We start from the raw sequence: 27,370 nt of genomic DNA, 5'->3' as shown, positions 1-27,370 counted from the left end.
AAGTATTTTAAATGGCCCTAACAGTCAAGGCATTGAGTGTACAAAGACTTAAAGTGAAATATTTTGGTTAATTATACTTCAAGTTGGCAAATTATGTGAAAATGTATTTGTAGAATTAGAACCTCAGGTTTGTTTAAGAAGGGGGAAAACCTCGATCTTCAACTGAAATACTAACCGCGGTTCTTACACGTAGATTCTCATTTCCACGTCACGGACTGAAATACGTCAGGTACGAGAAACATTTTGTTTAGTGAAATATTGCTAAGGTGTTAATTGAAGGTTAAATTTAGTAATTATTTTATATATTTAAGGCTATATTTTGAACTATTGCTTTGTTTTCAATTAAAGATGACTTTATGTTTATTCGAAAACGCATTAACTGTGTATATTCTACATAATGTAGGTATCACTTTGAATGCCGCTAATTGCGTCCTTCGTAGCTTAACGTATTAAGTGTCTTATTTATATGTCTGTTTACCAAAAGCTCTTTAGATTTATGATCTTTTGCTTTTTTGTTTTGAGATTTCGCCTTGATCGGGTTAGAGTTAATAAGTTCACTTTGAAATGTGAAAATTTTCAAAACAATTCTTCGTTCTCCTCGATCGCCGCACAATGATATTGTAAAGTATGTCGTGTTAGCTAAACAGTAATGTCAACCATAACGTAAGACTATGGTCAGTTTTACGAAATCGTAATGCTAAAATCCGATGGATGCGGTTGGAGCGATGTACGCATCCATGTTTGGCCCGTTCTTTGTATAAGTCGTTGATGAAATCGATCACGAATTAGTTATATTTTACTCGGCGCACCTACTACACGAGCGCGGACTTTAGGTCATATAGTGTTGAGTGCTTTAGATAACCTTCGGGCAAGTTTTGGAAAAATATCATCGATGGTGACCAACGCGCTGTAATAAAGTATGTGACTGTGACTATTTTCGAACAACAGATAAAAGAAAATATTTTCTGGTTACATCCAGACTGCGAAGTAGGCAATCATGTCGTTAGCTGAAATCGCAGGCGTGCACATGCTACATTAAATAGCATTTACAAAGTTTAAAAAGCGCCTAATACAACCGAACTTGTTAAAAAAAGCCACCAATTATGGGCAGAGCAGGCTTTATTAAAAGCAGACTGCGCACCGCTTGCGGCGTCCCGTGTTTTCATACTGGTGGAACTCGTTGCACAAGTTTTTGGCGAAGGAGTGGTTGTGCAACTACGCCTCTAGTGGTGGTGAAAGTAGAAAAAAGTTTTGTGAACGTAGCGTTGCATTTAATTAAAACGGCAAAACGTTTTCTATTTACAGGATGATGTTAAAGGCCTTTATTGTTGCGTTACTGGTGACAGCTATTCATGCACAACCCGAAGGTAAATATTACAACAAACATACTTTTCAATACTTAAACATTATCGTTTATATTACATCGTTGGAATGGAATGTTTCCAGCAATTTTCTGCTTTTAGAATTTTATCAATAATATATAACATCAAAAGGTTTTGTTTTAACTTACTTTCAGCAAAGGAAAAATTTAAGATATTTTATTTGTTTTAATGCAGCTACTCCGCAACCGATTACGGATGGTAAGCGAAGAAATTATTTTATCTTCTTCAGTGTCTAACTTGTTCAGCTACCAGAAAAATTTTAACAAAGCGTGTAGTGCACAACAATGCATTTTGCACGTATATAGCTAACTATATAATAATTGATAAATAACTCTATAAAGTTTTATTTTGCATTTTTAAACTTTTCAATATTTTACTGTAACCGGTTTCGTGCCTTTTATATTTAACCATTTTTAAGAAAGCCCGCGGTAACAATGCATCTGATTTTTTTCGCAAAACCTCCTGTTGCTCGTAAATATTTCGCTGTTTCCGCGTTTGTCTCCTGCTACGGCTTTGTCAAGTGGGAACAAAACTTACAAAGCTTGGATGGACCAGCGGCTAAAAAATCTATCTATAAGTCCATATAATGTTTCTAAAATTCAACTCTATCTGCAAAACAATTTTAAACGAAATCTTCTGCAAACTCTTGTTGTCGTCATACGCTTCTACCTCGAATATTTATCTCACCATGTTGTCTCATCTCCGCTACATTCATTCATAATTGCCGGATACATGGCCTACATCGGGCATCCTTAATTATTAGATGTACAGTATTTATGTTTATTAATATATTTTTTGGAATTTTTTTGCGAAAACAGCCACGGACGCACCTATTGTAATTACCGATGCCCCCGAGCCGGAAACACCGGAAGCAACGACAACAACAGCCGCACCTCCTCCACCTCCCTCACCAATTGTTCCTATTGATCCACTTGGATGTCCCCCGAATGCCCTCATGGACTTGATCTTTGTAGTTGACTCTAGTTCGTCTGTGGGCCCGGAAAACTTCCAGCTTATCCGTGATTTTCTTGCTGACATTGTTCGAAAGTTCAATATCGGCATTGATAGCGTCCAGACCGGTCTCGTGCGCTACAACCGGGACGTGGACGATCGCTGGAACCTTAACAGCTTTACCAGCATGGCTGAGGTGCTGGCTGCAATTGACGAAATACCTTACCGTGGTAGAGGCACGATGACAGGGCAGGCAATTGCTTTTACGGCCGAAACAAAGTTTTCTGAGGCAATGGGAAGACGTCCCGGCGTACCCGCGGTTGCCCTCGTGATAACTGACGGCAGATCAAGAGATGACGTTGTTATACCGTCCCTGGCTCTCCACGAAGTTGCCACGGTCATTGCCCTCGGCATTGGAGGTGCGGTTCAAGAGGAATTGGACATGATAGCCACAGCACATCCGCGTAACTCATTTTCTCAAATTGTGGATGATTTCAGTGAATTGGCCAGCGTTATCGACGTTTTAGTTGATAACTTCTGCGAAGCGGAAAGAGAAGGTTTGTCCTGTATTCACTTGCAGATCAACCCAAGCATGAGGCTGCATCGTTATATATCTAAGCGGCCATTTGTAACACCCAGCTATTTGTCATCGATTGGAAAACCATTAACTTTATTGTTTGTCATCCATTCTAACCATGTTTGTCTCGGATGAGTCATCATCATTGTCATTGTCATCTCTTTGTTCAAGTGCTCGTCCATTATTAACATTCTTCTTTTTCGCTTTATCATTACATACAGCCGTACATTCAGTCTAACTTACACTTACTTTCATTTGCATCGCTATCACTGGGAAGAGTAGCTCCTGCGACAGGTAATCGCATTGGAGCTGCTTATTAAACTAATTTTCCTCCAGCCTTTACGTGCAATTATCCTAACATGGTTAGTTTATTATCATCATTGCACAAGCCTTCATTGCACTAACAAATTCAACATTTAACCCATGCATTTGCATACGGTGCATTTGTATTTGGAAGTCTAGCATATATATTGTATATTAGTCGTAGCTTTAGCAATATTCGTAGCTGGAATATAAAAACAGTTATTTTATGGATGCCTTTTGTAATATAAATTTCAAATAATGAATGACAATTACTTCAAAACAACAAATTTAAGTTAAACAGAAATTACTGTAAGTCAAGGAAAAGCTTAAGTAAAGGAACCCGGTATTATTTTACTGCACCTAGCTGAATACTTCATCCACCAATAAGCAAGTTACGCGTCGTAAACCCCCTTAGGCCAGCTGCTAATGTAATTAGTGGCTTTTATTGTACGCCCGAAGGCTTCAAAAGGAATGTGGCTTGTTTCTTCTGAAAAGAAACTCCGCAATATTCCGCCACTTTTGCATGATCACGCTTATTGGATGATTCATGAAAAAGATGACTATCAAAATATCCTTTTTATACCTTGGGCGATGAAAACACGTTTGACTGCATATTTTGATGCTATTGCTGTCATTGCCCTGGTCGGACCGTATCGTATCGTGTGCTATATATTTCGCTATTAATCATGCGAGAGCAGAAAATACGATCCTAACAGTAATGGCACAAAAAAGAACACGCTTACAAACAAAAGAATTGATTTACGTAAGACGCTGCGCTATCATAAGATGCATGCTATTTATGGGAAATAACCATCCGTATTTGCCCTTTCACTTGTATGAGAATCATTGTTAACAAAATTGGCTGAATTTAACATTTTACACATTTTTTGTGCTATTGAGGCAAACCGAAATATTTCCGAAACTAAATAACATGTCTAATAATGGTAACCTTTGTTTTAGCTCCCGTAGCCCCGGCCCCGGGACTCTGTGAAGGAGCAATTGATCTTGGCTTTGTATTGGACTCATCAAGTTCGATTGGCGATGATAGCTTTCAGCTTGTTCGTGACTTTACTGCTGAGGTAACACAACGTTTAAACAGGAATCTCATCTAGTTTATTTTTATTCTGTATTTTTAATGACTTTTCTATCTGCCTTTTTTTCTTTCAAACTATTTGTATGCTGACAGGTCGTAAACGGCTTTGACATCGCCAGCAACCTCACTCGAGTCTCAATCTCCAGATACACAACCTGGACTGATTCCATATTGTTCTACCAGCAAGAGTTTGACAAAGACGCTATCCTGCAGACGATTGCTGATATTCCTTACTACGGTCGGGGCACGCGCACTGCTGATGCCTTGAAAACATTTGCTAACCACCACCAACAGGTAAAATAGACTTTTGTCATCTTACAGAGTAACGTTGACACGAAACAAAGTCGTTTTCGCAAAGTGGTTTAGAGTACGATGTTTCTAAATATTATGCTTAATTTTTAAACAGGAGTACAACGGCTGGAGACCAGACAAATCTCACGTCGTTATTGTCGTTACGGACGGTGACAGCCAAGACCGGGAAGAGATAGACAAGTATGCCAGACGCCTTCGTGGTACGTATACTATCTCCTTTAAGACCTACTGTAGTACCCGAGACTCGTTTGCCAAATCCCATGTTTTTCATGCTTATTTAACTCGGTTTTTGTCTTTGATATGTGCAGCCAGATCCACCAGGGTGATTGCCATCGGTGTTGGTGATTACGAAGGTCTTGAAAGCGAACTGGTAGATATTGCCACTGCTCCAGCCTCGGAAAATGTCATTCTTATCTCTGATTATTCCGAACTTGCTGACTACGTTATCGACATCATTAATCGGGTTCGTACACTTTTGTCAACAGCATTTTACTTCACATTTTCCGCTTCTTGATTTTATTGTTTTGTAACATATCCTGCAGGCGTGTGAAACGGTCGGCAATGACAACGAATGTTTGGTCAACAACGGTGATTGTGATGAGACTTGCGTCGACACATACGAGTCGTTCTACTGCGAATGCTTCGAGTCTGGTTACTCACTGCAGCCCGATGGCTCGTGCCTTGGTAGGTCAACGTTTTATCGCAATTGTTTGAAGTACAGTAACTGTCTTGATTCGTTGGAATGCCATCATTGGCACAATTGACATTCCACTTTGACTGTCACAGATGACGACGAATGCGCTGTTGACGACGGCGGATGCAGTGACATTTGCAATAACTCCCCTGGATCATACTCATGTGCCTGTTTCCCTGGAAGAATAATGAGTGGAGACGGCAGAACGTGCGGTATGCTTGACATCCCTGTTTTGCCTTTTACCTGCATGTAGTTTTACGTGCGCTTTATTCTTAATTGAAATGCAACGTTTTTACAGTTGATGACAGCTGTTTTGGAAACACTGATTGTGGACAGGTATGCAACAACGTACTAAACGGAGCATTTTACTGTTCCTGTTTCCCTGGTTACGCACTAAATGAAGATCGTCGTACATGTTCAGGTGAATAGAGTAGATCAAACTGCTATTGACATCTCATTTAATATTAAACATAAGAGTTTGTCGATGGCGATGAATTTATACCAAAACCAGCTATCGAAAGATGGGCAGGGCTTTTGCACAATTTTCGTATTAATGTACCACGTTTAACAGATATAGACGAGTGCGAAAGTGCCAACATTTGTGAACACGGATGCAATAACACCGCTGGTGGCTTTCTTTGCACATGTCCGGAAGGATTTGGATTGAGAGCCGACGGGAGGACTTGTGGTCGTCAGTGCTTCTCTTGCAACCGCGCTCTGTCCAATGAGGAATGTCAAGATGTGATTGTGTGTTCCCCAAACGAGGTTTGTTTATTCTGTTTAGCAATGACTAAGATAGATTTTAGCCTTCAGAAATTAATAAACAAAGTCGTTTTGTTAACTTTTACTGACTATCACTTTTTATACAGCTGTCTTGTCAAACTGAAACACGTCTGGAGAACGGCCAGCTTTACATCAGTAAACAGTGCAAGCAAACCGAAGCATGCGCCAACAATTATATCCAGAACCCAAGAACTGCTTGGTCACCGACACAGGTATGACTACTTTGCAATGTTTGTAACCTTTTTTCAAATAAGAAGAAATTGCTTCAAGGACATCTTGATTTTTATTGTCTGTTGTACAACAGTGCAATGATAATCCCGAGGGGGCGTCTGTTTGTCGATGCTGTTGCCACGATAACTTATGCAACGCGGTTGGAGATTGTAGTCTTGCCGACGACATTGACATTAGTTGCGAAGATCCATATGAGCTATTTGGAAGCGACCTTGCACCGGGACAAAATTTGACTTGCACAGGGACTGAGGTAAGCAAGCAAAAAGTAACAAAAAGGCAAAAATTGTCAACAAATGGCAAACATTTTCTACTCTTTCTTCCAGATTGGAGACTCTTGTACCTTGAGTTGTCCAGATGGATACCAAGTCAGCGGAGAACTGATGTGCACTCAAAAGCCAAGAACAACTGAAGGAGAATGGATTGGGCAAGTGGGAGAATGCGTGGGTGGGTTCTTTGAGAGACAAATCGTCCTTTGAATCGAAAATAATAGAATCTTCCATTTTATAAAAAAATACATTTATTCCTTGTTGTAGATATTGACGAATGCGCTGTCAACAATGGAGGTTGCTCTGACATCTGCACCAACACAAATGGGTCTTTCGTGTGCTCATGCCCCGAAGAGAACCTTTGCGAAACACAACCACTTGACCTATTTTTTATTCTCGATTCCTCCAGCTCAGTTGGGCAGGAAAACTTTGACATGATGCTTGGTTTCGTTGCAAGAACCACCGACTTTGTTACAATCGGCCAGGATAATACCAGGGTGAGAAATTATATCACATCAAAACTTTTTACTCAAACGACAAGCGCCTTGTGACTGTAAATTACCATGACATGCTATTCAACGGGAAGATTGAGATTATTATTTTTTCGAATGATTAGTTACCTGCCAACTAATTTTTAGGTTGGTGTTATGACTTACAACCGAGATGCAACAAAACGATTTGACTTCATTGACGTAACAGACGCAGAAGACTTGAATACCAGATTAGGAGTAAGTCAAATAAGAAACAAAAAAACTTAAATAATCCGAAAAAAAACGGTACACCAGCACACCCAATGAAAAAGATTTAATTGAATACATTTTTACTCCTGAAGGAAATCGAATACAGCGGAAGAGGCACCTTAACGGCCAAAGCCATTGACTCAGCTGTACAGAACTGCTTTACCGAAGAACGTGGACGGCGTCCTGACGTTCCACTCTCTGTTGTCCTCATTACGGACGGCAGGTCCAAAGACCACCGACGACTTGAATCTGCGGTTGAGGCACTTCACAACGCGGCTACCGAAGTTATAGCAATCGGTGTTGGTAAGTCTAAAAGAGTGTTAAATATAAACTTTTATGGAAAGCCTCTGCGACTGTACAAACTTTGAACGTCGACACCAATTTCAACAAACAGGTTCACGTGTCAACGAGGAAGAACTTCTTCAAATTGCCAATGGTGATCCGAGCCAATACAGAATGGTCGCAGACTTCACTGCTTTGGACGATACTCTGTTAAACGATCTTAACAACGTCCTTTGCACTCAACCGGAACAAGCTCAAACGCTTACGGTATTTTACATTAGAAATAAGAATCTTGCTTAAATTTTAAACCGGGCTGCAAACGTAACCTGTCAGTCTAATAACATTTGCAAACTTTTTCGATTTAGTCGGATTTAAGAAACTGCGACTTCGACGAATGTTCGGTTGGTAACGGCGGATGCTCACATTACTGCAACAACACCGTTGGTTCATACTACTGTTCTTGCCCTGAAGGAATGTCCGTTGTTGCAGACCGAGTTACTTGCGGTAAAATTTCGATAGCATGATGTTTTAATGTATCAGAAAATAGATACACTTATATGCTGGATGAAATTTACGTAATATATTCAACTTTCTATTTGTTAACGGCCAAGTGCATTTATCTAATGGTTGACCTGACAAATTTTCTTGTAGATGTTGATGAATGCTTGGTCGACATGGGTGGATGTGAACAAGGCTGTGTCAACAAATTGGGTTCATTTAGCTGCTTGTGTGGACCACTTGACGTTGTACGTGATGTTATATACTTGTGCTTATATTTTCATAAAGTTATACTGAATTCTTTTGATTAATATTCGATCTTAATAGGTTGCCGATGGATTCGGCTGTGACGATTACAACGAATGTCTCGACGCTAACGGTGGTTGCAGTGATATCTGCGAGGATTTTGTTGGCGGTTACAGGTGTTTGTGTCCGGAAGGATTGATCTTGGTGGATGAAGACAAATGCGGTAGGCATCTGTTATGTCTTTTGCTTCCCAATATGCAACGAAAGCTGTGTAACATCACATATAACATGTGCAAACTTAACAGTGGAAGACCCTTGCTTCTCACAAGTCCCTCCCTTCCAGTGTGATCAAATCTGTTTATCCGCTGGAGATGGATACGTTTGCTCATGTGAACAAGGCTACACTTTGGATGCCGATCAGCACAACTGCACAGGCACGAAATATTGACAGTTATCTGCAATTACTTATACTGCACTTGTAGTAGAGAAGCGTATTTTTCCACTGAAAGTTAAGTTTAATATATGTCACTAGAAATCCTTTGGGATTGATTGGTAACGATACGTAACCGTGAAGAAACATTCACTTAGTCTAACAACTTTCGATGATATTTTTCGGCAGACATCGACGAATGTGCAAACAACAACGGTGGTTGTGAACAAACTTGTGTGAACACGGAAGGTTCCTACCGATGCGAGTGTCCTGAGGGATATCAAATACGAGATGACGGAAGGTCCTGCGGCATTGTATGCTACCATTGTGACAACGTTCTGTCAAACGAGGAATGCGGCGAATCTAAAGTGAGTTGTTAATTTTTGAAAAACAGCCTGTTGAAACCTGCAGGTTCGGGTAATTTTAATACCTATTTTGGTCTTGATATAGGCCTGTGCAGTATCTCAAGATTCTTGCTTTACCACAATGAGAACAAGGAACAACATAACCAGGATCACTAAAGGGTGCCAGCAGACATTGGCCTGTATCAACAATCTCATCCAAGTATACATTTTATTCCCTTATGAATATGTGTGGCTTGAATTGGCAAGCTTCTATTGTACTTTCCCTGTCAAAATGATCATTTTTCGTTGTAATAGAACCCACGTGATCACGGTGAAGGCCCATCTCAGTGCAACGTCAATTCGATCAATTCCAAATGCGAATGCTGCTGTACCGGATCATTTTGCAACGCTGAACTATGCCCATACGACTTTAGCCGTAAGTTGCGTATTGCAGATACGATATAATTAAATACAATTAGCCTACATAAACTTTCTCAGATTCTCTTCAATATCCGCGTAAGGATATTTGCAAAGAAAATTAAACTCTAAGTTTTGGTAGATAGACTTGAGATATTAGCCGAATTTTCTTTGAAATAAGATATGTGTTTAAGTTTTTCTGCACAAAGGAATTAATAATTAAAACCTTATGTAATTTATAACTCCAATACATGTTTTTATTTAGTTCCTGGTTGCCCATCTTTCGAGAAAGAGTTTGTTACCTTCCGTGGTTTACAAAACAACGGTGACGTTTTCCCCGGAGGCGTCGCATCAGTGTCTTGTGATCCAGGTAACCCGATTTTATTTACACTCTTTGCCGTGCTTTTTACTGTCCAAGGTTGTTTCCTAAATTGTTCATATAAGAAGACTCTTAAACGTTTTATAATGTACTGTACAATTTTCAGGATTCCAATACAGTCAACTTGGTGCTGCTCCCACCCAAATCAATTGCAACTATAACTTCCAAAATGCTACTGCTGAATGGGACGGCAGCCCAGACGATCTTGACATTTGTGAAGGTAACTTGAAATTTTTAAACCTTTTTATTTACGCTGTTTAAAACACATTTTCAGCTGAATCTTAAAAACCCGTTGTGATAAAAATGTTTGTTTGAAATACGGAGAGCTTAAAAAGTTTTACTGCCGTAGACATCGACGAATGCGAGCAGTTTGGCGGCGGCTGCGTTGACCCGGCTATTTGCGTCAATCTTCCTGGATCATTTGAGTGTCAATGCCCAGAAGTGCCTGACGACTACGAGCTTATAGATGGTGTCATCTGTGAACGGTGAGCTTTTCAGTTACTTTCTCGCGTCTTTTTCGATTTTGTCTTTGGTGAATATCTACTTCGCGTTAGATGAATCGTCCGTGATTGCTGTGCATTGCGCAGTATAATGAGTTTCTTATATCATTTTAGTGACGAATGCGCTGATCCGGATCAGGGCGGATGTTCACATAACTGCACCAACACAGTAGGAGGCTACATGTGCTTCTGCCCGGGCGATCTTTCCTTGGTTGATGATGGCTTGACTTGCGGTAAAATACTATAACAATTATAGATTAGTAGCAGTATTTCGATTAAGCATAGTTTCGAAATATGCGTTCACCTTATCTGTTGCAAGGAAGCGTCGTGTGTTATATTATAAACATGATTTTAGATCCCAACGAATGCCGCGAAGGCAATGCTGGATGTGCCGAGATTTGTGTCAATACTCTTGGTGGATTCGAATGCGACTGCCACGAAGGATCATTTCTCACAGATGATGGTTTCACTTGTCAGGGTACAATAAAAATTATCAACGTTTTCTTTTTACTTTGCTGTGCTTAGCCTTGCCCATTTTTTGAGCCTCGCGCTTCTCTGCATTTTTGTATTGTGGTATTTTTTTAAAACGTTTTTGTTAGACATTGACGAATGCTTAACGGACAATGGTGGCTGTTCACACGACTGCGACAATCTTTCTCCCGGATGGGAATGCAGCTGTCCGGAAGGAATGATTCTGAACGCCGATGGATTCATTTGCCGGTAATTTAACTTGTTTTAGACTATGTTCTCATAGAACACTCTCACGTCTCTTACTACAACGCTACAACAAAAGACATTGACTACTAGTTTCAATCTAAATTAATTTTAACATTGATTCCTCTTGCGTAGCCCGGATCCGTGTTTCGTCAACAATGGCGGATGTGCTCAAATTTGTGCGGAAGCTGAAGAAGGCGTTGTTACCTGCTCTTGCCGATCAGGTAAAAAGAAAAGCACTCTACATGTTATAATTTATATTTTATTGTATTTGCAACATTGTGCCTGGATTTACTGCGATAACACAAATAAAAGTGCTAAAAAGGCCTTTCTTGAAAAAAAAAAAACCTTTTGCAGGTTTCATTACAACTGAAGATGGTGGCTGCTTGGACATTGACGAGTGCGCCCAAAACAATGGCGGATGCCAATACAACTGCACCAACTTCGATGGAGGTTATACCTGTGAATGCCCGGTTGGACAGTCGTTGGCTGCTGATCTGAAAACATGCGGTAAAATGAAACGTGCTGCTGTTGAAAAACCAAATGATTAGTACATGATAAATAAGGAAGGGAAAAGCTTGAAGTTGTGTTTTAATTGTCAGCTACGCGCAGGCACACTGCATATCTTTAACTATCTTTCATTTTCAGGCGTGGCCTGTTATTCCTGCGAAGGTGCTAAAACCAACGAAGAATGCAATGCTAACAGACCAGTCGTATGCCCAACTGATGCTAATGCCTGTGAGAACCAAGTTCGTGTCCACAAAGGCGAAAAACTTATCTTCAAAAGATGCAAACAAGATAAATCATGCAGCAACAACTTCCTTCAGGTGAGTCAAGAGAATATTGCTTTCTGCTGTAAGCCTCATGTTGTTTTAGTTTAGCAGACGATATTGTCGAAAAGCTTTTCTTAAGTAAACAATTTCAAAAAAAATTACAAACATAAACTACCTTAACAGTTTTTAAACATACTCTCTTCAATGTTTGTCTTGGACAGAATCCAAGAACCGCCTGGATGCCAACTCAATGCAACGGTGAAGAGGCAAACGATGTCTGCCGATGCTGTTGCCAGGGTCATCTTTGCAACGTCAATGAGAAACCATGCGAAACCGAACAAGAATGCCGTCTTTCTCCGGTAAAACATTTTATATTTAATATCTTAGGTATTGATTCTTGTTTTACAACGATATAATCTTTGCAACTTACAACAATACATTGCGGTATGGGATAATTATAAAACTGCAAGTTGGAAATTCAATCACATCACTGTGACTGATAGTTTTTTGTTCCTTTTAAAGTAGTCACTGCCTTTATGTGTAATGTTTTACAAAAATATGTTTCTTAAATTTAGGCCGACGTACTTCTCATCCTCGACTCCTCCAGCTCAGTTAAATTTGATAACTTCCAGAAGGTGAAAGCGTTTTCAAAAGCGCTCCTTACAACTTTTGACCTTGGCGAGGGTAGAGTACACACTGCTGCTATCAGGTAATCAGCACTTTAGTCATCACATCAGCACCGACTTTATAGTCGCCGTTTAATAAATGTTTATTACTTTGACCTTTATTTACGGCCTTTTCTTTGCACGTTATTATATACTATGATATGCAACAGATACAACAAAGATGTTGATGAACAATTCAACTTTGCCTATTCCAACGATCGCATGGATGTAGAAGACGCTATCGACAACATCCCGTATGATGGAAGAGGAACCATGACAGGAAAAGCCATCACTTATGCTCGAGAGATGATTTTGAAAGAAAGCAATGGAGCCCGTCCTGGAGTACCAAAGATTGTTATCGTTGTTACGGACGGAAGATCGAAGGTGGCTAAATAATTCCGACCAACCACACTAAATGATTGCGCTTGTTGGTTAGCAAACAAACTGGTTAATTTTTAGGACGACGTTGCCACTCCATCTGCTGCTCTTCGCGACGACGGAGCAATTATCTTTGCCGTAGGAATCGGCAATGTCGATGAGAACGAGCTTATGATGATAGCCGACAGTGACGACCAGATCTTCATTGCCGAAGACTTCGATGCTTTGAGTGGTCTAGTTCTGATGGAGATTCAAGACTCCGTGTGTCTTGGTAATCTATCATGCTTGGACTTGCACAGCAGACAATACAGAGACTCTCGTTTCTGAAACAGCCTGCCGTAAACCAATCGTTTATTTTCTTTCCGCAGATAATAATGAATGCACAGTAGACAATGGCGGCTGTTCACACGTTTGCATAGATACTCAAGGATCCTATTATTGCGAATGCCCTGAACCGCTGTTCTTGGGAGCTGATAGCAGAACTTGTCAAGAATGTAAATTACAAAATGTTAAAATTCCCTTATGCTAAATTTAATACCTAAACTGACCTTTAACAAGTTATTGCAAAGGCTTCTAAACCATAAATACAATAAAGGACAATCACAATGCACAATGCACAAAAACTTTATTAATTTACGTCGTGTTGTAAATGTTTCAACTATTGTTGTTTATCTCTAGTTGCTCCTCTTGGAATCCAGAGGTCTGCTTCCGACGAATGCGCCAACAATAATGGTGGATGCAGTGATTTCTGCACGGACACATTGGTCGGATACAATTGCTCTTGCGAAGCTGGAAAAGTCCTTGGACCTGATGAACACACTTGCTTCGGTAACGACTCGGAAAAGAAAACCAAAGTTTATAAGAGAAACAGTTTTTGAAAAGTGATCTCATTCTTTTCATCAATCTTTGATGAGGAGACTAAAATCTAGCCAAAAAACATTTTTTTACCTTTTTAATATTTTCTGTAGACATCAACGAATGCGATGTGGATAATGGCGCCTGCAGCGATGGGTGTGTAAATACCGCCGGAGGATATTTCTGCGAATGTCCGGAAGATCACATAATTTCTGAAGATCTACATACTTGTGTTCCACGCGAAGGAGGTTTGTGATTTCCGTTTTATCACTTTCATCATTGGGTTACGCGTCACCCTTTCCCCTGCAATCTTAATTTGAAATAAATATTTTCCGTTCTAAAAAAAACCGTTAAAGTTGCCCACTGTATTAGTGTGAAAGAAATTGGCAATACCAAAATGTAATAAAATAACTTTCCACTTAAATTTGAATTGTGTCGATGTCGACTTCGTAAAGGAATTGAATATTCCATTTAAAAGAAGTAATTACTTAATGATATTAACAATACAACAATACGTTCAGTTGCCGATTGTCCGGCTGGTTATCGCGCCATCGGCCACAGCTGCATGAGACGAACAGCGGAGTCCGGCACCTACGCCGAGGCGGAAGCGGACTGCGCTTCTGACGGAGGCCGTCTGGTGAAGGTGAACGACATGGGAATAAGGATTTTGATTTACAGAAACTTTGGAAAGGATGGTGAAATGTGGGTTGGTGAGTACTCTAACATGTCCAAGTATAATCAGTAATGTACAATTTTTTTCAATTATTTTGTTACGCACTTCCTCTTACAGGTTTAACTGACAGAGACGAAGAAGGGGTTTGGGTCAACTCTGACGGCACAGTGTTTGAATACGAAAATGGCTGGGGACAAGACCAACCAGGTTAAAGAGAATGTGACAGATGCTTGTTGTTTTTTCATTGCTTGGATTTACGACATGGCTAATTTAAAACCAAAATTTTTTTTATTTTTATGCAAGCAGGCTTCAGTTTGAATTTGTTAAATTGTAACTTTACTTTGATTTTTTTTTCAGGGTTCGGAGATTGCGGCCAAATCAAGGAATACTTGAGCAGCCAACGTTGCTCGGCATCAGCAGCAGGAGTTTGCGAAATACGTAAGCAATTTTGTTTCATTTATCAGCTATATCTTCAAATGATTTATTTCAATATTTTTTTGTTTGTTTTTAATCTCCAACTTAATGTTATTTTTGTTCTGTCTCTTACAGCACGTCTTAACGGCTTTGTTGTTTTCTCACGAACTTGGCCAAACGGTGCTCAGGGAAAACTTTACTTCCCGACTGACGTCAATGCAGTCAGAGTTAGATTCCCACAAGCCGTGAAAGACACCAATGTGAGCTTAACAATGTCCTTCTTATACAAGATAGAAATCATTAAGGCCCAGTTTGTACTAAAGATTTACTTTTAGTCATTTCACTAGCCGGTAATAATGATGTTACTTTAAAGTCTTAAGTTCAAAGTACAAAATTTTAAAAACAAACGAATTTTCTAAGGAACAAGCAAATTAGCAAATTAGCAAATTAGCAAATTAGCAAATTAACACGACATTGGTAATACTTCAGGTTTGGTTCAGCACTCTGGCTAGACAGGAGAGCTCCCGCAGCTATATTATTACACAAAACGACATCGAAAGACAGAGCAGCACGGGTCAAGGTGAATTTACTCTGGAAATGAGAAACGCAAGATTCCCAGACTACAACGTGGTGGTCGAACCGTTTATTGATGTGGATGCATAAACATTTCCAAGTTTCAACGACTGCCTTTTTTTAAAAATGTATCGATTTAATGTGACAGATATCTGCTTAATAAAGAAAAGAAATTTAAATTGTATCATTATATATGAATCAGATGTACTTAAGCTTACTGCCTTACTTACTGCTACTCTACATAGTGTACGTGGTGAGATGAATGTTATCATAAGCCATTGTAATTAAAGGATAGCTCTAGACGTTGTTTTTTTTGTCACCCTGTGTTTGTGTGTCAGCATATATTTGTACTTCGTCTTTGTGAAAGCAAAAAGTGCGTCATTTCAAAATGTCCGTTTTGTTCTAATCGTTATCACCAGGATTACATGTTGATGTAGTTTGCCAAAATGTTTTTTTTAAGAAAAATCTTTTTTTGTTAAAAATCTTTATCGGGAAAGATATGAAAAGGTAGTGATATTCCGCTAAAATAACCATGTCTTGTCATATCTTAATTCTAATTTTCATAGCAGTTTAGTATCTTCCAACATGGTAGTTGACTCCGCAATTTACGTTGTCGTGTGAACCATGTCCTTCTCGAAATTGCCTTGAGATTATAATGTATTGTTTTGTCATTTTAATTTGTTGTAGCTGTGTCGTGTAGAGCTTAATCTTCGCTTTAAACGTTATATTTTAATGCTGTACTTGTCACAAGCAGTTTGGAACAACATTTGCAAAACCGTATGCTTGGAACTACATTTGGAATAAATAACAGAAATACCACCACGTCGGTGTAGTTTCACTTCTCACACCACGGTACACTTTACATACTTTGTTGAAAACTTGGCTCAGAGCACAGTATGGTCAGCAGCACATTTTACGACCTTTATATACTAATATAGGAGAAGATGCTTTGCTAATGTGATCCGATACGGATATTGTTTAATTGCCATTTACCCTGTAACAAAACATGGTTGAGCTCAGCGACACAGTGGCTTTGTTAGGCTTTTTGTCGTTTCGTCACCTGTCATCTTTCGCACTGTGTCGGCCTGTTTCTCCATTTAGCGTCACAGGTCTCTAGCTCACCCGCAATCGCTCTATTCAATTTGTGAGTTACTGCTCGCTGAGCTCGATTGTATGTTATTTTGCAGTCCAACTAAATTACTTATTTCTCACTTTGTTACAGTTTTCAAGGTGCCCGATACAAAGTTAGCCGAACATGCATTGGCATGAGTGAAAAACTCTTCATGATATGGAGATATGGCCCCTTGCCACGGTATTATATCTATTGCGAAAACAACATAATTGCTTCTCTCAAACAAATACACAGATAAAATAATTTTTTGCCCAAGGGTGGTCACGATAATTCGATAATGCAAGATATATGCTGTAGACTTTATTCCTCCACTGTTATATCTATTTTTGAAGACAGGTTTGTAGTTTTAACGGTGGCCATTGTTTTACATTTACTTCAAAAATCCATTTACCTTTGTTTGGCTGTTTTACAACTGAGAAGAATTTTTGTGTACATTTCAATTTAAGTATGCCCAAATTATAATACGTTTGAAGCGAAGTTGTTATATTGTTTTCAACAAGAACAGCGGTGACGTTGAAAACAGGTCGGGACACCTGCTCCTTTTAAGTCTATCGTTACGAAGAAGACTGCATAGTATAAACATTTTGCACAGGCATAACTTTAAATGAACATAAAAACCATGCTTTTATAGCAGCCAAACCGCAGATTTTATAGCAAACCTAAACTAATTACAAAAAATCTGCGAGTATAAGGTCAGCCCATATAAACGCGTAGGCTATTCTGCTTACCTTGTTGTACCTTAGACACATAATTAAATCTGCCGATGTATCACAGTAGCTTACATGTGAATACTATACACAATACAGTACATAGCTTAATTAGTACCATAGCAAGCAACTAACATGCTAAAGTATATTTGTTCTCTACTAAGGCAACTGTTTACACTTTTATAGGACCAGACCCTTGCTTAAACCCGATGTAATTGTTTATGATGGAAATGACTGATTACATTGTTCAAGGTTCGGAGTCAGGTAAGCAGAAGATGCATTGATAAGAATTCATCTTTTTATGAACTTTTTGTTATGAGCAGTCATGTTTGTTTATGTGCAGTTATACATTTCGGTTACTTGCAAACAAGGTAAGAAAAAAAACGAAGAAAGTCCTCTACTAACCGTTAAACGATTCTGGCCTCCGTGTTTTCTAAAAAAAAACATGGTTACAGCTCTATACTACACACTAATGGACTTGTCCTCTCAAGTCATATTTCATGTCCTAAAAATGACCTCTCATGCAGGCGTGGTGACATGAACGTGGAATACCCTACGGTACCCATATTAAACATTGCTGAAATAGCATAATATAGTTAATAAAAATGCGAGTGAACTAAAGCTCTGTTATATACTATTCCGTACGTCAGTGATTCCCAAACTTTTTTCGTTGCGATGCACCAGTGGTAAGAATCTAATAAAGACGCGTATTATCAAAGTTTTATTTATTGATAGAACAAAAAAAAAATACGAATGTCCAAAAAAGAAAACAAAAAATGAAATATAAATAAAAAAGTGTCATTTAAAGTGATGTTTGGGCTTGCTTGCTTATCGAATCTTGGGAGAATTCGAATTCATGTGCCAGGAGATAGTAAATTATTGTGCAACGAAATTCTATATTGTTATGAGTTGATATAAGGTTAGCAACGATTCTGAATTGTTGTGTGACGCTCTTGGAAAATTAAAACGACGCACCAGGGCGTCGTGACGCGCAGTTTGAGAATCACTGCCATATGTCATCACAGAGATGGAATTCGAGCCAAGCTATATTCGACTCTGTTTCGGGTTCGGGCTTAAGTTTGAAAAAATTGACCGAACGAATTCGAGCTTCCATGCAAACAATTTTACAAGATTAAGAATTTTATGAAATACAGTATTACAGTATTATTATACAGTTTAATCAATCTGTAAACAACAATACGGAACATAAAGTTAACGTTATTGGTATAATCGATAAAAATAAATCTCGATCAACTTAAATTTCTTTCATATTGACATCTTATTTTGCTTTTTTTCATTTCAATTTTGGGACATTTGATTTCTTTGGCTTCTTAGATGATTCATTCACCCCGCTATCAACCTTTGTCTCTGCAACGCTTGTTGACACTGCTGCTTTATTTGACGTAGCGGCAGCAGTGGCAGCAGCAGCAATCTTGGCTTGGATGGCAGGAGCATTCCATGGCCTGCAGCAAAAAATTGTATCTGAAGCACTGATGCGACATTGCATTATAGAGCACTGGTTGTTTGACAGCAATGGGCAACCAATAAAATTTTCTTACGCAAGCACGAAAATATAGACCAAAAAACCACTTGTTGCCAGCACGACAACACCCCCAGCCGTTATCATGCTAATGGTCATTGGAGAGAAAACAGCACTCTTTCTGTCTGACGAGCCTTCTGTTCCGTTTGCTATATATTGACATATTGACACAATATCATTAACGAAAACGACAATAATGGCAGAGGACAATCTTAACCATAACTTACATATGTTTACTTAATTTTTATTACAAGTGCAGCCATACCTATACACTCTGGAATGCCAACGTCGAACTCTCCAGTCTCTAAACACGTGACTCGTTCAGGTCCGGCGAGTACGTATCCAGGGTTGCAAAATATTTCCAACGTTGCACCAAATGGTATGAGGCCAGGTTGGTTGTGTGGATTTGAGCAGCCCTTCACTATAAAATCGGATCGGGTATATACTAAGACCTACGCTATGCTCGCACTTATGACATCATGCATAAAACAGTTTACAAACCCCCCATATTACACTGTACGCGTTTAAACAAGCAATTTTGAAGTTAAGAGATGATAAAAACTATAGGATTGTGGACATAACGCTCTTGTAGAATTGAACTAGGCCTATTCGTATCAGGAATTGCAAATAATAACACTTAAATGTTGTTCACGTTACTCACGGACTTTTTTGTTGCAGTTATATCCACCCCAACCAATAGCACAAAGACATCTATAGGTTGTTTTATTGATTTTTTCATACTCTTCGCATTGCCCTCCATTTTGGCACGGCTCGCTACCGCATATGTCGCTGCTCTCTGCAAAAAACCTCGATTAGCATTGTACCAATAAATCGCACTGTTCCCATAAGCGTTCTCTGCAACTTCTCCATATGGTGGTGTAAAATAGCTTAAGTAAGCATTCGAAAGACATTAATCATCATTAATCAAATTCAGTGATGTTTGAAAGATTACGCTTTTTAAGTTTTGTGATAACTTTGAATTTTAAAAAGAAAAGTAATTTTAGCTTCTAAGTGGATGGTCTACGGTCTACATATTGTGGCATTCTCACGTTGTTTTAGTGTGATGAAATCACAGATCTTAGATCTTGTTAGGGACTACATAGATTCGAACGATCCGATTTATGAGAACGTCCCATCTTGTATGGGAATATAGGCCATAAAGTTTACCTAAACGCCTTTCTCTGCAGGACCAACAGTTTGGGCCGAAGGTAGTCGTTGCATTAGTAAACGTGCCGCGCATTTCTAATAAAGGCAAAACATCACTCACCGCAGCTCGTTCCAACATAACCGCTTTCACATTTGCACTCGTAAGCATTGACGAGATCAGAGCAAGTTCCTCCATTGTAACACGGTTCACTTTCGCATTCATCAATCTCTATCAAAACGCCCCGTAGGCTTGTAACCGGTGTCGACTTAATGCTAAGTCCTCAAGTTTACCGGTAACCGATATTATTATTTACAGCCTTAACTTACCTATTTCGCAGATTTCTCCCGTGAAACCGGGGTCACATTCTTCTCGGCATATGTATGAGTTTGCTTTATCAACGCAGACAAGATTCTCCTCGCAAGGATTCGACAGACATTCGTCAATGTCTAAAAAAAACAACAATCGGAGATCTTCCTCAGTATACTATATAACAATTGCGTAATATTGTATTGCTATTCGACGTCTATATACGCCTGAATGATTTTTGAGAACTCTTGAACCTTTTGAGCAGGTGTCGCCTCGAAAACCGGGTGCGCAAGTGCACGTAGAAGATTCACCCCAAGCGATACAAGAACCGCCATTTTCACACGGATTTGGAATACAGGGATTTTCTCCTAATAGCAAACGCACAGAACAGCGATAAAATGATTTATTACAAGAAGTATTACACCCATACTACTAATAATACAGAAGGAAAGTAAAGCTTTTCAAAATAACTATGCAGAAACGGATGAACACTTACAATGCATGAAACAGGGACGAGCAAGGAATACACCATCACCATATACTTTCACCGTTTAAGTAACAAGCAATTTTTCAACAAATAATTGCCGAAGAAATTCTACAAGTCAAATGCAGCAATGTTTATCATCACGATAAGCATAAATCCAATAAGCGACAATCAGCAAAAACAAACTTTCTTTCAAGTAGCGTAGTAAGTGCTACTTATACACAAAGTGTCTGTAGCTAACACCACAACCAGGAGAATAGCTGCCAGAGGGATGACATTTTCAAAGTACCTTCGTCACAAAATTCCCCTTCAAATCCATCTTGGCAAAAGCAGAGTACGTCACCTCCTCCCATATCTACGCACTCTCCCTCATTCTGACATGGATTAGGATTGCACGGGTCGTTTGGGTCACCTTTGTTATCTTCTAAAAATGTTTTCGTTTTAAAATAGACAAAATCTGGGCAAAAGCAAACCCCATAATAATTAATTTCAAAATTCGTTATTATGCTAATTACTAACCTTCTTTTGGTGAATTCTCGCATCTAACGCCGCTATAACCATCCCTGCATTGGCAAGAATATGAGTTGACAAGGTTTTTGCACCTTCCGCCATTCAGGCAAGGATTGGAAGAACACTCATCAACATCTACATGGGTCATAACTTTTCATTCAATTCAATACAGAAAATCGTTATCATGTTTTTACGACAGTTAACCTACTAATTAGTCATCAGTATATAAGCCTATTATAAATACCTTGTACGCAGGTTGTTCCTCTAAATCCTGGAGAACACCTGCAACGGTAACCACTTGCAGTATTTGAGCATGTACCACCATTTTTGCAAGGGTTTGAGGCGCAGTGATCCTTAGATTCTATGTCGCGATAAACAAACAGAACAGAATTGGAATTACTCTACACATAAAACAAGGGAACAAATCGGTTCTGTCAGTTGGATAAACCCGCAGAAATAATGCGGAAAACTGTAGTCCTATTGCTACAAATAATGATCCAAATAATTGCTACCTTATCGTGTTCTACGTATAAATTATATTGGATAATTATCAGAAAATGAAATGCCTAGGTCGAACCGCCGACTGCCAATAGCGTACAAGGTGATATAGGCTATTGTTGTTGACTGCAAAGTTTTCAAGATACCTTTTGTTTGGCAGTTATTGCCTTCCCATCCTGATGTACATTTGCACGAGTAGCCCGTTAGCAGATTGGTGCACGTTCCACCATTTTTACATGGGCTAGACGAGCAGTGGTCAATTTCTATTAAAATCGTTTCAGCTCCAATAACAATGCACAGAAGTAAAAGTAGCCTACCGGTAGCAGCGTTACTGGCTAATAGCGAATCTAGCTGCAGTGCATTTTTGTTCAAAAAACAATGCTGAAGTTTAACAACTCGCGGTACCTTACCGCGTCAGCTCACACACTGACTAAAATTTTTGCAGCTAAACAAGCAAGCGCAAACAGACACCCTAAAAACTGTATTGCTCATTTCTATAGTCAACTACAAAGCCATTGCAAATAATATTTACCCAATAAGCTGGAGGTCTATGATGATGCTAGTGCAAGTTTCATGTACAGTTTTTATGAAGCAGTTGGTGAAGCTACTATAAGTGTAGATTTGATCACATGACATGTTTAGAACTGGCAATATAAGTCGGACATGATGAGTCGGCGGAAGACGTTTTTTGTTAACACTCTATGTTTGGGACATTTTATGATGTGTGTAGTGTAAAAACAAGTTATTGTGACTCTAATACGTTTAACACAGGATTAATGGTAAAACGTTTTACATGAGATTTTCCATGTTTGCCAGAGTTGGTAGCCTAACGCTGGCATCAGTCGTATGTTTTACTATGTTAGTAAAAATATATGTGGATGGAATATAAAAACATGCTTAGCGTCAGAATAAACTGGATGTTTGGTTTAAGCCGACACGTAGGCCATTGACGCAAGTAGCAGGTCGGTATAGCTATTGCTTTTATTGAGCCTAAAGCTCTTGGTCACAACCAGTAATTCCTGCAATGATGCTCTGTTATGAACGTTGTTTTGTTCAGTGGTTGCACAGTTCACAGCATTAAAAACTCAAAGTCGTTGCATGAGATTGACAACATTTGACGGAAAACAAGTTTGGTAGCGTAGGCATGCTGTGGTGGAAGACATTGCAACATTAAATCTATTGCGTTTAGGCCTATATAAGAAGCAAATTCCAGCAATAATTGAGCACGATTCGCCTATGGAAGAGAGCAAACTATAGAACTAGAGCATTTACTAATTGCTACTTTTGATACGTTCGTGTGCTTGCAGAAGCTTGCAGTGCTGTATTATGCTCACTAGATTCGCAGGTAGCTCCTGTCCAGCCTGATGCGCATGTACAAGTAAACAAGTTATCTCCATCAACACAAGTTCCCCCATTAAGGCATGGATCGGAATCACATTCGTTAACTTCAGTCTCTACGTCAGATATAATTATAGAACAATCTCAACAGAGCTTACATTATGGAAAGATTTATTTATGCAGTTTTACGTTTTTAACAATATTTTTTTGTATTCAAAAGCTAAACTGCAGAGTCAAGGTGGTTGCAAGAGACAGGGTGCATTGCCTCCAAACTAAACCTTTGAAAAGTGACAAGCAACATGTGCTTGAGATAGCTACGCAAGCGGCGTCTTACTCGTATCACACGTAGTTCCAGTCCATCCTGCAGCACAAGTGCAGGTAAACATATCTTCTCCGTCAACGCAGGTTGCCCCGTTAAGACAAGGATTCGAATCGCACTCGTTCACTTCAATTTCTACATCAGCAATAATAGCAATAAAACGCTAGGGTAAGAGTTTCTTTAAAACAGCAAAGTAGCGCTTATTGAGCATAAACGAATAGAGTTCTAATAAGCATCTCATTGTGTAGGCTATTTGCAGTTGAGAACAAAACAAGCTTCATTACTTTTTGTCATAAATATGCAAGTTTTCGCGAAGTTTACTATGATTTTGCTTGGAGTTGGAAGCAGCTTTGCAAGCGGCAACTTACGAGTTTCACACGTTATTCCGGTCCAGTCGGTAGTGCAAGTGCAAGTAAACATATTCTCTCCGTCAACACAAGTCCCTCCGTTAAGGCAAGGTTCAGATTCACATTCGTTAACTTCAATTTCTGTATTTAGCAGCGTGATTGCTTAGATTTTTCAGAATCTGAGAGGGTTCGAAGCTTGGCTGTTGTACAGCAAGTTCTCTGAGGATGCTTTGCTCCTCATTTTAACATTACCTTATCCTGTGTAGCTTCAAATGTTTTTAGAAAGCAAGTATTTATGAGTCTTGTGCAGAAATGCGTTCGCATGAAGCAACTATTTGTAAGCAGCCGGTCTTACTAGTTTCACACGTGGATCCCGTCCAGTCTGGCGCACACGTACAAGTAAACATGTCCTCTTCGTCAACGCAAGTTCCCCCGTTTAGACAGGGATCAGAGTCGCATTCGTTCACGTTAATTTCTATATTGGTTTCTTTTGTTATCTATACTTGTAGTTGGTGCGCAAGATTTTCAAAAAAAGCAGAACCCACTTACTAGTTTCGCAAACGTCACCCATCCATCCATCTGTGCACTTGCACTTAAATCGGTTTTCTCCGTTCTCGCATTCACCTCCGTTTTGGCAAGGATTGGAATTGCATTCGTCGATGTCTGAAACCAAGTTGACTCTTTTATTGACTATCTGACTTGGCGCAGTTAAGAAATTCCTCAAGTATAGTTTTACAGCATAGCAGTTTTCTAACTGGTTAATTAAACTTTGAATTTTAGAACAATTGTTGGTTACAACGAAACAACAGCGCAATTATTGCGTGCAGGCTCTGTTGTTGACCTAAGTATATATTTAAAAAGTTTTCTTGGAAAAAAGCTATCTGTTGTCGCCATAAATAGGCCTACTGCCTTATATTTTGCCCACACCTTCGTCACATGTAGTGCCAGTCCATCCAGCTTGACAAGTGCAAGTAAATCGATCAATCCCGTCTGCACAGTCCCCTCCGTTCATGCATGGATTGGAAGCGCATTCATCAATATCTATAAGAGAAGTTTATCAAAGTAATAACTGTTCAAAGTCAGACTACAAAGTGCGGGTGAAGTCTACAAATGAATGTTGTTTATTGAGTAGCGAGCAGTGCCTAAGGACATTAATTAGCACAAATAGTAACTGTATATTTTTGTAATAACTTTTAATTCTTACCTGTCTGGCAAGTATCACCAGACCAACCGGGAGCGCACGTGCATGCAAAAGCGTTCTGACGATTGTCGCAGGTGCCGTCGTTTAGACAGGGCTCAGACGCACATTCATTTATATCTATTCGGTATGAATTACATTATCAAAGTATGCATTGTAAGTAGGAGCGAATCCAGAAATGAGTGCTGTGGCGATCTTTAAATTTTCCGATGAGATTGATTTATTTTAATTGCAAGTACAAGGACAATGACACTCAAGTAAAAATTTAGGATACATTCAGTATATCTATTTCAACCAACTTGTTTTTGGTTATTAAATCTTCACCTACAGTTTCTGTTGTAATATCGGGATTTCTAATTTTGTAACCTCGAATGTATAGTTACCGGATTCGCCCCTGATTGCAGGTTGCAGAAACCAAAACGTTTATTACAGTAGAATGAAAAGCTTTTTGGTTAAAGATTTGGACTTATACTGAGCTGGTAACTCTTGTAAGATTTTATTGAAATTTAAATCAAGTTTTAAGTTATTCTGGTCCTTGAGAATACCTTCAGAGCATGTTGACCCAGTCCAGCCTCCTTTACAGTCGCATTGAAAACCTTCCCCAGTATCGGTACAGGTTCCACTGTTTTCGCACGGATTTGGATCGCAATAATCTATCGTACCTGTCAATAGATTGTTATGGCACAACGTCTGCGCTTTATTCTATTTCTGCGTATGTAAATACATTGTGTCGTCTATAATGATTGGCTAAAAATTTGTAAAAACTTTTCGAGTTCAATAATTTCATTTCTATTAATTTGCCCACTTGACTCAATAACGTTCTCGCAGTTGGTTCCAGTGAAGCCTTCTGCGCAGGTACATTGGTAGAAAGTTCTACCTGACTGGCACCTTCCACCATTTTGGCAAGGGTTTGAATAACATGGGTCCGGTGTGAGGACATTACGTTCGACTGAAAACAAATCAAAACAACAATGTAGCTAATATGGTTGGCTGAACGTTAGTTATTCATCAAATACAAAACTATGGCTATTATCTTTTTTCTATAGCATTAGCCTATTATCTTTTTTCTATAGTAATACAGATCGAAGTAAATGTATCGTTAGTCTCACCCCTATATTGTAGATAAAATCCCGTTTGTTGAGTTGTTGCATCGCTAACAAACGTCACTTTTGCCGGTCCCGCACCAGCAAAGTTCTGCCTGGCTCTGCTTTGACCGCATATTCTTCTTGGTTGACTGTTTGAAAATTGAAACTCTAGGAAGTCTTTCCGACAAGTGCCTCCGTTTTCCATGTCAATGTATAGCACCAAGATCTGCGTTGGTTGTTTGTTAGTTTATTAACTGCAAGCTAAATATCTGATTTTAGTGTCTTAATGTCAATATCTATCATACACGTGTGTTTTAACCATTAGTAAGTAACATCTATCAACGTGAGAAAGTTGTTCTAACTGTAACACGATCGCGTGGCCCGTATGGAAAAGACCAGACGCAAACAAGATTTGGATCGTAGGGTTTGTTAGGATAACCAGGAGAAAGTATCACACCCGAAGGCTTCGTCATCACTCCTCCGCATCGAGGACTTTGACCAAATGCTGTATCAAGTCGACAAACGTAATGTCAAGGATCAATGCAGAAGATACCATGAGTCAAACCAAGCTATATGAATTCCACATAAAGAAATAACTTGAAACAGAAACATAGGCTCTTTAATATGAAATTTCTCTCTATACTTTTTCGTATATTGAAGGTTAAAAACGTTAAATATATTCCCACTCACCTGAATGAACAAATATCCATAACACCACACAAGCACTACAAAATGTCATAGTGCTTTTCTTAGCCAAGTTTTTAGCATTCTTCCCCCAACGGAAGAAATACGCTCTTCAAATCTTATATTTCCACAAAAAAATTAATTCGACAAATCTTATGTTTTTGAGATTCTACTAAAATTACCCAAGTCATAGATATTTCCATCTGAAATGTAGTATTAAATCTATGTTAACTCGAAAGTTAGTTAAAGCATCTTTATAGCTAAGTCTTTCGTGTCCTGTTTACAATGCAGCGACGAATACTAGCTTGCAAGCCTTTGATAGTCTGAGCAGTTAATGATATAACCTATCATTAACAAAAGCAGAAAGTTTTTCCACTTCACATAGTACAAACACTTGTAGTACCATTATGATCATCGCTGTGCAAATGATGTAAGAGAAATGATGGCCTCGCTTTTATGACGACTATTTCGTCAGCTCGTCGCTATGATTAATGTTTGATCATGTTCTATAATTCTATTTTCAATACACCCCTAATAAACGTTCTTTTCTTTAAAATTATAGCCTACAACCCTTCACACATTTAATTTGGATTGGTTGGCCT

The 27,370-nt window shown here is 39.0% G+C and overlaps 2 protein-coding genes across 5 annotated transcripts; one reads left to right on the top strand and one right to left on the bottom strand.

Moving 5' to 3' along the window:
• Nucleotides 1–78: 78 nt before the first annotated feature.
• Nucleotides 79–16,295, top strand: LOC143465862 (uncharacterized). Of its 3 annotated transcripts, XM_076964374.1 has the most exons (47): nucleotides 79–229; nucleotides 1,306–1,367; nucleotides 1,557–1,580; nucleotides 2,201–2,890; nucleotides 4,174–4,292; nucleotides 4,400–4,600; nucleotides 4,713–4,818; nucleotides 4,927–5,081; nucleotides 5,161–5,302; nucleotides 5,405–5,524; nucleotides 5,611–5,733; nucleotides 5,884–6,077; nucleotides 6,182–6,307; nucleotides 6,400–6,576; nucleotides 6,650–6,770; nucleotides 6,860–7,089; nucleotides 7,231–7,320; nucleotides 7,425–7,635; nucleotides 7,727–7,881; nucleotides 7,980–8,118; nucleotides 8,266–8,360; nucleotides 8,440–8,581; nucleotides 8,664–8,792; nucleotides 8,978–9,156; nucleotides 9,239–9,352; nucleotides 9,448–9,568; nucleotides 9,815–9,919; nucleotides 10,035–10,148; nucleotides 10,278–10,413; nucleotides 10,543–10,661; nucleotides 10,784–10,906; nucleotides 11,028–11,148; nucleotides 11,278–11,366; nucleotides 11,500–11,652; nucleotides 11,791–11,969; nucleotides 12,137–12,274; nucleotides 12,491–12,624; nucleotides 12,751–12,964; nucleotides 13,040–13,229; nucleotides 13,327–13,452; nucleotides 13,637–13,786; nucleotides 13,927–14,061; nucleotides 14,335–14,523; nucleotides 14,604–14,693; nucleotides 14,844–14,924; nucleotides 15,036–15,160; nucleotides 15,390–16,295. In XM_076964374.1, exons 2-47 carry the CDS (start codon nucleotides 1,307–1,309, stop codon nucleotides 15,561–15,563), a joined length of 6,849 nt encoding a protein of 2,282 aa, XP_076820489.1. In that variant the 5' UTR covers nucleotides 79–229; nucleotide 1,306; the 3' UTR covers nucleotides 15,564–16,295. The 3 variants fall into 3 exon arrangements, with proteins under 3 accessions (XP_076820489.1, XP_076820490.1, XP_076820491.1); XM_076964375.1 differs by lacking the exon at nucleotides 2,201–2,890; XM_076964376.1 differs by lacking the exons at nucleotides 1,557–1,580; nucleotides 2,201–2,890.
• Nucleotides 16,296–17,781: 1,486 nt separating this feature from the next.
• Nucleotides 17,782–27,285, bottom strand: LOC143466075 (uncharacterized). Of its 2 annotated transcripts, XM_076964678.1 has the most exons (23): nucleotides 26,775–27,285; nucleotides 26,447–26,589; nucleotides 26,109–26,310; nucleotides 25,805–25,948; nucleotides 25,545–25,661; nucleotides 25,006–25,119; nucleotides 24,729–24,842; nucleotides 24,351–24,464; nucleotides 24,157–24,276; nucleotides 23,823–23,942; nucleotides 23,470–23,589; nucleotides 23,132–23,251; nucleotides 21,944–22,060; nucleotides 21,544–21,660; nucleotides 21,309–21,434; nucleotides 21,079–21,213; nucleotides 20,560–20,673; nucleotides 20,326–20,445; nucleotides 20,120–20,227; nucleotides 19,514–19,648; nucleotides 19,118–19,273; nucleotides 18,872–19,001; nucleotides 17,782–18,775 (listed from the first exon to the last, which is right to left on the bottom strand). In XM_076964678.1, the coding sequence occupies exons 1-23, from the start codon at nucleotides 26,821–26,823 to the stop codon at nucleotides 18,607–18,609; spliced, it is 2,904 nt and encodes a 967-aa protein (XP_076820793.1). In that variant the 5' UTR covers nucleotides 26,824–27,285; the 3' UTR covers nucleotides 17,782–18,606. The 2 variants fall into 2 exon arrangements, with proteins under 2 accessions (XP_076820793.1, XP_076820794.1); XM_076964679.1 differs by lacking the exons at nucleotides 21,944–22,060; nucleotides 23,132–23,251.
• Nucleotides 27,286–27,370: the final 85 nt, after the last annotated feature.

This window comes from Clavelina lepadiformis, chromosome 7 (genome assembly GCF_947623445.1).
Source record: "Clavelina lepadiformis chromosome 7, kaClaLepa1.1, whole genome shotgun sequence".
NCBI lineage: Eukaryota > Metazoa > Chordata > Ascidiacea > Aplousobranchia > Clavelinidae > Clavelina > Clavelina lepadiformis.
Note: the sequence above shows the minus strand (reverse complement) of the source record. Positions and strands in the feature narration are given on the sequence as shown.

Excerpts from the sequence above, each read along its gene's own strand:
- LOC143465862 (XM_076964374.1), top strand. The coding sequence starts at position 1,307 with ATGATGTTAAAGGCCTTTATTGTTGCGTTACTGGTGACAGCTATTCAT. Across the intron at positions 5,525-5,610 it reads TGGAGACGGCAGAACGTGCG|TTGATGACAGCTGTTTTGGA; the intron begins GTATGCTTGACA and ends ACGTTTTTACAG. Across the intron at positions 7,882-7,979 it reads AACAAGCTCAAACGCTTACG|TCGGATTTAAGAAACTGCGA; the intron begins GTATTTTACATT and ends TTTTCGATTTAG.
- LOC143466075 (XM_076964678.1), bottom strand. The coding sequence starts at position 26,823 with ATGACATTTTGTAGTGCTTGTGTGGTGTTATGGATATTTGTTCATTCA. Across the intron at positions 21,435-21,543 it reads AGGAACAACCTGCGTACAAG|ATGTTGATGAGTGTTCTTCC; the intron begins GTATTTATAATA and ends TGACCCATGTAG. Across the intron at positions 19,649-20,119 it reads TTATGTTGGAACGAGCTGCG|AGAGCAGCGACATATGCGGT; the intron begins GTGAGTGATGTT and ends GGTTTTTTGCAG.